Genomic DNA, 8,392 nt, shown 5'->3' with positions numbered 1-8,392 from the left:
AACCTAGTCAAAGGATAAGGATAAGCAAGAAGTTGGGTATTCTTGTAGCCCTGCCAAATGGGTTTGTTCCGGTTTACGTTAAAGAAACACCAGAAGGGGAGACCCTTTGAAACGGTCCGATTTTCCGTACTCTACTCTGAAGCAAGGGAGAGAGAGGAAGGTGTTCAAGCTGGACAGGCCACATAGCACCATCATGCTGATGTCACGAGCTGGAGGAGCAGTTGGGAGCTTTCGTAACGTAACATTCTATACCGGCTAGCAACTGCCTTCGTCCGTTCAGCAAGCCCGGAGAAGGTAGCAGCTCCTCCGTTCCAGCGTCTTTCGCCATCTGTTGGAGTTTTGTTTCCAAAAAGGTCTGAAGGTCCAGGTTTGGAAAGAGAACTACTGCTTTCAGGACACGATTACAAGTTGCCTGAATGTTGAGAGCTCTAACTTTTTCGTGTATGTTCTGCCAGCAGTAGGAGAGTGGAGGAGAAGCCCGAGAGCTGGAAATGGCCGCAGCTGGGAATGAACGCTCTTTCCATGTTTGTTCCCCCTACGCACAGGTAAATGCTGTAGATTGTAGAGTGGTTTGTACCCTTGATTCTCCTGACATATCCGTCTTGAAAGGGAGGGTGGTTACGTAAAGTTAGACGTCGCTATGCCACTCTGCGTGGGTCCTGGCCCCATCTGTAGATCAAACAGCTGATTTTCAGAAGCAGTGAGAAGAGCTCACGATCATCTAAACACCCAGCTGTCCCGACGACAGTCCAGAAGTGGCATGTTTTGGAGATGCTGCTCTGAGACCCAGCTGCTAACGTCTGGAACTGGGTGGAACTTCCCGTCACGTATTCAACTATTTTCAAGTGTGACTTTGATGTCCTTTAAAAAATGACATAGAAACTCATTAAGAAACCGCCGGTAACCCACGATACTGCACGCACTGCAGTACAGTAAGGAGACTGCTTTGCTCCTATTCTCATCTACAGACATCACGAAAGCTCCCTTGCCCTAGCTCAAGGTAACTTTAGAGTTACCTGGAGCTTAAGATAACTTTACATGTTCGAAAGTAGCAGCGCGTGGTCCCACAGAATCTTAGTCATATGTTCACAGCAGTACGCTGTATATGAATCCATTTAGTCCCGTTTTATTGCTGTACTGACAGTATCTGAAACCTCTTTTCTCCTGCAGCAGAAGTACAGCAACATCCCCTGTTTCTGGGAAAAACAACCATCAGGCTGCTTGAGGATCAGTTGCGCCTTCCATCACAGCAAACCTCGCAGCATAAATGGACTTTTTTTGCCGCCGAGTAACAGTGAGTAAAAATATTTTCTCAGCCGTTTGTCCAGTAGAGCTCTTAAGTAAGTGCACAAAAACGTCCTTCCAGCGCTTACGTAGCGTACGTGCAGGTGAAGAAATGTACCATGGCAAATCAATCAGGTATGATCCGCTATGCCGGCAAGTTGAAGGCAAAGAAAGGAATTGGATTGGCATTTGAATAGGGTTGCCATATGACTTTTTTTAGCTGTCTGCTTACGAATCTTTGTAACTATCGGTGACATGAAAGGTGAAGTCACAAAAGGCAGTTTAGGTTGCTAAGATCCATGGAGTAAAAATGTTGCCTTCCTTGGGTATTTGCTAGATGAAATCTCTCCAGGAGTGAAAATGGTTAGTGGGCAGGTAAGCACTTAAGAGAAATGAAAAGCAGCGTGTGTGGTTGGAGGGAGGAGGTTGTTAGGGCCACCAGCAGCAGTATCTGTTGATAGAGCACAACATGTTATATGGATGAGACACCCCTTGTAGAGACAACATCAGATTACAGTGCTGTGTGTGCAGATGTATTTCCAGTTTGTCGTTTGGAATAAATTAATAAATTAAATCAATAAATACATTACTAATGAAATTAATAAATAAAGGCTCTACCAAGTTAAGTGTTGTATCTTAATTTCTCTTGCACGAGATACAACAAATCTGGTCTGCAGGTGTGCTACTAAAATGCCTTTAACATGATACACATGCTGCTCATAGGCAAGCAAGAGATGCACAAGAATCTGGTTGAGTGTAAATTAATGTCATGAACTTCATATTCCTTCTCAAAATCTACACTTTGCACTTAGTAGAGAGAGTTGTGGTTCAGAAGATTTTGAGAGAAAAAATTGTCGACAAGCTAAAAATTGGTACTCCTGTGCTTAGCGTTGCTAAACTCTTCAAAATCGATGCCATGGCCTGCCTATTATTCAGCATGCTTAAAATATTTTCACAGGTGGGGTTCTAAACTCATTGACTCACTTCAGCCCCCGTATTACTAATCCCATGTTGTCCCATGGTGTAAATATCTGCCTGCTTTTTCAGACTTTCTGTACTTGGAAGACGCTCTTTTGCCGACCTCAGCAGAAGATTTTTCGGAAAAGGCACAATCCGTCTATTTAATGACTCCTTCAGTATGGCAATGATTTCAAGAAGATACCTGCTGGCCTGAACCTGGATTTGATCTTCCAGTTCCCTCCTAACAAAATGAATGTAATGTTCTTTCCTGCAGATGCCCCATTGCAACAAGGTGTCCAAGAAGGGATTCCGCACCCAGCCCATGGTCAAGAGTCACTCAGAAATCAAAAGAATATTTTACGACCAATTCACCCTCCACTGACTATACACCTCAACGATGAAGACGACGATGAGGACGATGATGAAGAGGAGGAGAACGGTAAACAATTTTTTCTTTCGTTTACCGGGGGGTAGAAGGGGGTTTTCCACTCTCGCAATGCACTTTGCAACTCGTTTATTAGCATAACCATCAAACCATCCTCTTTTGAGAAAAGAGGTCTTGACGGGTTTTTGACATAATCTCCAAACTATTGGAACTGGTAGTCACTCTTCAAAATTTCTCAAAATTTGGGGACAAAATGACAAGTTCAGGAGGTGGTACTTCTTCTCTGGGAAACAAACTTTTGAACAGGGGCTGTACACTCTCCTCACTGAAGGTGAAGTCACAGGTTGGTTTACAAAAGGTAGCTGTGTGACTTCCCCTTAAATACTTTGCTCAAAGTATTTACCTATTAAACTGTCTTTCTTTCAAGCCACGAGTTTTCTCACTTTTTCTCTGCCGATTCTCTCCCCCATCCCACCATGGAGGGCAGGTTTCTCATGCTGACTAGAAGCCTTGTTTCACTGATTTCCTAAACTCTGTAGGCGGTCTCATTTTACTACAGAAAGATATTCTTCAATCTAGCAAAGAGAATCCCCTCAAAACTCTTCATTAGTTTAACCGAGTGTGTATGTGTATACATTTATTGCTATATTAGATTTTATTTAGGTTTTGAAATGTAGTTAAACCGTTGACTGAGAGACTCCTTGGGAAGGAATGAACCGTGCAGTCCCAGGGGGTGAAAGCGAGAGACCGACCTGCTCTCATGCGTGCACTCCGCAAATTCCTGTGCTAGTTCTCAGGCCGCCCCAAGCTGCTTTTCACTTTCCCCCTGCCCTTCGGGGCTGCCTGTTAGCGCTTCCTAACTCGGTTTCAGTCCGAGTAAGCCACCTCAATTTAAACAGTATAAAAAGGAGGGCTTTGCTGATCTTAGCGGCCTTAACTGAGACAGACAAGGAGCACTCCCTTCACCAGCTCTGCCGGCAGACATTGCAGCAGAGGAACTTTGGGCAGAGCTTGTTGTATACGTGTTGGAACTGCAATTCCACTGCAGCTGGAAACTCCTGCTATTCAGGAATCATTTTTCTGTCCAGAATCAGAGGTTGCCGTCAGAAAAAAACAAACCCTGACCACAATGAAACTCACGTTGGTTTTTGACCATTAAGAATTGTTGAAGGTCTTTGTATAGATACCGCGTAACCTTTTAAAAATACTGCCTACAGGTGCTCCTGACTGGGTGCCTCAGACTGCTGCAGACCTTGAAGAGGAAAGAGCAATAAAGGAAATATGCTATCAATCTGGTAAGTAGGAAATCAGTCACTCTTTCCTAAACAGCAATATAGTCACTCTTTCCTAAACAGCAATACTGCCGATACAGTAAACATTGGGTTTTTTCCTCCCCTGGGGGTATGTTTAGGAGAGTATTACGGGATTCAGTACCCTCAGGAACACCAATCAACAAAAACTGTGTCTTCACCTCGGGAAAACGAGCTACTACCCTGGGAAGCTACCGAGCGAGACTTGCAGGCAGGCAAGTGCTTTTCATCTTCTGGGACATCGTTTACCACTTTTTAAATTACTGTTACAGGGAGAAACTACTCCATAGCTTGCCCCTCCTCCCCTCTTCTTTAATGTAGTGACAATGAAGGATAGCGTATTACAAAGAGCGTCAACAGACTTCACTACTTTTTCCCCATATACATGGGTAGTGTCACACACGTGGCGACTACCTGCGTCCACTGGCGAGGGAAAAGGTAGAAATGGGCTATTAAGCCTATGTCTACTTTCCTGAGACACACGACAGACGTGGTCTTCCCTACAATTTTTCCTCACGACCAAGATTTATGTCACCTCATTGAGATAGACTTAGACTATCGACAAGGAAATCAGTAACAAACAGGCAAATACAGGTTCTAATATAGGTCTGTCTTTAGAATTAGATACATTCAGAGAAAAGGATAGAGATGTTTCCCCAAAGCATTTCTTCCAGACAGTTCTCTGAGGTTTTTGGTACCACAATGACATGCATCTTGAAAATACCAGAAATTCAGTCAGATAGGATCACTGAGGGAGGAAGAGAATGGCAGCGCCATTCCCTGGGCTTACACACAAGCAGCTAAACCACTCTCTCTGTTGCCCTTCCAGGCGACGGTGATACAGTTCCTACAACATTTAAGAATGCAAAAGGAGAAGGAGAGAGCTCAGGAACGACAGTACCAGCAGAGACCATTCCCAGAACAGATCGTGGATCCTTTGAAAACGGAGGTAATACACTTTAGCATCAGCTTCTCTTTGCTGAACATCATGTGCTAAGTAAAAAAAACCTGAACGTGCACGCATTAAGCTTCACCATTTTAGATCTGAGTTATTCTTTCTTTGTTATGTTCTAGAGACTCTTTCTCACGCTGCACCATTACCTATAACAATCAAAACCACTCTTTACCATTCTGCTTGGGTTAGCATCATTCTAGGAAAAAAAAATCCTCTATGCTGATTCCAATTGAATTTTTCCTGCTTAATTTTGGAAAAGAATTGCTTCTGTGAAGTTATAAAACAGACATGTCCGCAGTAGAATACCCTTACCACTAGGTACGTTGACATCGGAGCTAAAGCCAATGTGACAAGGTTGAAGCTTTGGCCGTTCACTGGTAGTGCTGCAATGCTCCTTGGCACCACGTCAGCAACGCCAGGTCAGCTGTTACAAGCATGCCTGGGCCCATGCTGTAAACTGTATCACCGATGTGCCTGAGGATTAAACTTATATCAAGTTATAAACTGAAGTTAGTTTGCATGCCACATCATTTCAGTTGTTCAGCTCGCAGGACAACACGTAGCTCAACTGACGATGCAGCCGAGCCAGAGGAAAAGCGTGCCTCATGTGCAGCACGTGAGAAATAAGCACCGGTAGGCAGGACCATGCTAATTAAGGTTCCTGGTTTGTTGCTAACTGAGTTACCTTGTAGCGACACACAGACCAGGGTTGTCACCCTATGCTCTGGAGTCCCTTTGCATTGGGTTCCCATTTAGATGGTACACTTTGACTTTGGAAAAGGATTTGTTCCCCCTGTGACACGCACATAAATTGCATGCAGCTTTTGATTCGCAGTGATTACAAACGCGTATGTGGATTAAAGCCAATGTTTGTACTTTTAAACTGTAAACCCAAAATACAGTATTCATGAAGATTTGCAAATTCATAATGAGAAGCATTCTAAGCCAGAAGCAGTCAAAGACATTGAACGAGTCCAACATCTTTGTGTTTATAGTCAATTTTTGAGTTTCCTTGCGAGATTTTGCAACCGTGAACTCTTCTAGAGGAACCATAACCGCTTCCGCTTTCCTTCTGAGGAACGGCACTTTTAACATGTACAGCCCAAGAAGACCTGTGTATGAAGTGGGAGATCTGCTTTAAAAAAAAAAAACAAAACCAAAAACCAAAAAAAATTCCCCAAAAACCCAACCAAACAAAAAAGCATTTTTGGAGGAGAAGATTGTGCCTGCTTTTGCAAAAAGTAAATATGCGCTATTTTAATCCCTCAGGAACCAATCGCATGGAGCGGGTAAAGAACTATCCCGGTAAAGAAGCAAAGGAGAAGCAATGGATTTCCGAGGGAGAAAGCAAGTCCCATAACACAGGAACAGGAAAAGGTATTTTGAGAAAACAGTTGGCTTATTCCTTCTTGTTTACTCAACTCACAGATGACTTGGCAGGACCTAGTTAATTTCTGTTCTTAGTGTCAGATAGGGACAGTCTGAGTTTGCTGCTTCTCTTTTAGGAATTCACACTCCAGACCCCAAAGCAAAACCACGTCGCCAACAAAGGGGTCAAAGTAAGGACGATGAAGCTGCTTCTGCTATTCCTCCAGTGAGAGAAACTAGAAGAGACACTTATTTCAGTTCTTCAGAACCTCGAAGATCAGCATATGTAGTCTACCGTACTGCCACCGTCACCCAAGAACCAAAGTGCAATGGACCGACAGGTGGGTTCCTGCTTACACAGGATCCTTAAATGTTAAGAAAGTGATTTCATCTTGCCCGTTTCAGTCACCTCTCTTAAGCTGGGCTGAATCTCCACCTAGAGGTGCCTCCCTGTCTTAATTGCCAATCAAAGGAGCCTCCTTCAGACACAGTAACCCCCACTTTCAGACAAATGAAGTGAAGCAAAAGGAATCCCAGCATCACCGCTTCGTCTCAGGGGCGAATAGTTGTGGGGTTTTTCTTTTTCTTTCATAGAGATTACAGAGAGAACATTCTCAATGCGAAGAACACATCTTATCAAATTTCCAGGTTGAGAAAGGATATAGCGTTTAAAGAAAAAAAAAAGAACCCCCCCCCCCCAAAAAAAAAGGCGATCACCATTTTTGTCGTAAAAACCACCATTAGCACTTTCGCTACCTTTCTTTTCAGCAGTACCTGAGCCGTATGCTGGGAAATGCTCCAAACAAAAGAATCAGCTTGACGCAAATAGAAGATTTTGGACCCAAACCGAAAGCTATGGTAAGACTCACAGGCTGTGTGCAAAAGGAAAAAATTAGGACTATTGTGGAATTAGTACTTTGAATTAATGGAATTAATCTGGAATTAACAGAAAACCAGAGTATTCATAATAATGATTTCTAACCGAGTTTTACAGAAAACTAGTCAGTCATTGGGCAGCATACTCTGACGCAAAATCAACCACCTAGTACAAAAACATAACACTGCCTTGCATCTAGCGCTTTCCCAAGCAGGGACAAAAAAGGAGACCGGATTGTGGAGTAGTCTAATCTAAAAGCAACTGATGCCTTTGGGCAGGTTGTCTACACAGGAACATTCACTTTGTCCAAGTCAAGGATGTCCGTGGCACAATCCGCCTCCTTTGGAAGATCCTGTGAGCCTGATGGAAACGCTGCGAGATTACAGATGATCTTTAGAGTTCTAGGGGCAAAATCTATATTTAATACTACCTTGTATTTCAGAGGTGGTGTCTGAGTCACCCAATGTATGCATTGATACTTCAGCTAATGTAATATTTAATTCGCATACCAGGCTAAGAGAGTCTTTCCCTATATTGCAGCTGAAATTAAGAAAGAGTGCCTGTCTTTTTTCTACAGACAAATATACTTCAGGCTCTTACAATGCACCAACTTGGAGGAAAAGAAATCCACACCCTAAAACGTTCTCAAAGTCTAAAACAACCAGTCAGGTAACTGAGATTAGAACCTCTATCTTGCGTCTTCTGTTGGAAGTCTAATTCTTAACACCTTTTGAACAGAGCATAGACTTTCCCTCTAATAAGTGATGCACAACATGTTCTGCCTATCTATTTTGACAACAGAGCCAAGAAGACAGGAAGGAAGTGAACAGGAAAGGAGAGCGATACATAGACAGGAGAAAGAGATGAAGCCAGTTCTTCGACTTACAAGAGCAATCGAAATTGAAATGCGGAAATTATCAGCTGGAAAATCCAAAGAGGACACAATTGCAAATTCCAAAAATAAGATGCAGGAAGTACACGACAATGTTTCAAAACTGATTGAAAACACAAAATATACGTTCTGTGTGATCACAGATCCACTAAGTTTAATTTGTTATGAAAATTTGACTGTTGAAATGACTTTTGCAGACGATGTTTTAAGCATAATTTCTGAGATGAATAAATACTAGCACTTTTTCACTTTTGCAGTTTCAGAGGTCTTTTAATGCATGCATCTTCTCGTTTCCTCCCAACCTCCACACTTCTGTTACTCTTCCCCAAGAAATTACACACCTTTACTATACAAGTTCTAG

The 8,392-nt window shown here is 42.9% G+C and overlaps 1 protein-coding gene across 1 annotated transcript; it reads left to right on the top strand.

Annotated features, from left to right (window-relative positions):
- The first annotated feature begins 491 nt into the window (after nucleotides 1-491).
- Nucleotides 492-8,006, top strand: LOC129201618 (uncharacterized protein C12orf50 homolog). Its single transcript, XM_054813146.1, has 10 exons — nucleotides 492-545; nucleotides 1,171-1,294; nucleotides 2,519-2,683; nucleotides 3,847-3,924; nucleotides 4,041-4,154; nucleotides 4,769-4,888; nucleotides 6,164-6,271; nucleotides 6,400-6,603; nucleotides 7,717-7,808; nucleotides 7,941-8,006. The coding sequence occupies exons 1-10, from the start codon at nucleotides 492-494 to the stop codon at nucleotides 8,004-8,006; spliced, it is 1,125 nt and encodes a 374-aa protein (XP_054669121.1).
- The last annotated feature ends 386 nt before the right edge of the window (nucleotides 8,007-8,392 follow it).

This window comes from Grus americana, chromosome 1 (genome assembly GCF_028858705.1).
Source record: "Grus americana isolate bGruAme1 chromosome 1, bGruAme1.mat, whole genome shotgun sequence".
Taxonomy (NCBI): domain Eukaryota; kingdom Metazoa; phylum Chordata; class Aves; order Gruiformes; family Gruidae; genus Grus; species Grus americana.
Note: the sequence above shows the minus strand (reverse complement) of the source record. Positions and strands in the feature narration are given on the sequence as shown.

Bases quoted from the DNA above. Each gene is read 5' to 3' on its own strand.
- LOC129201618 (XM_054813146.1), top strand. From the start codon at position 492: ATGGCCGCAGCTGGGAATGAACGCTCTTTCCATGTTTGTTCCCCCTAC. The intron at 3,925-4,040 runs GTAAGTAGGAAA...GGGTATGTTTAG, and splicing joins GGAAATATGCTATCAATCTG to GAGAGTATTACGGGATTCAG. The intron at 6,604-7,716 runs GTGGGTTCCTGC...TTTTTTCTACAG, and splicing joins AAAGTGCAATGGACCGACAG to ACAAATATACTTCAGGCTCT.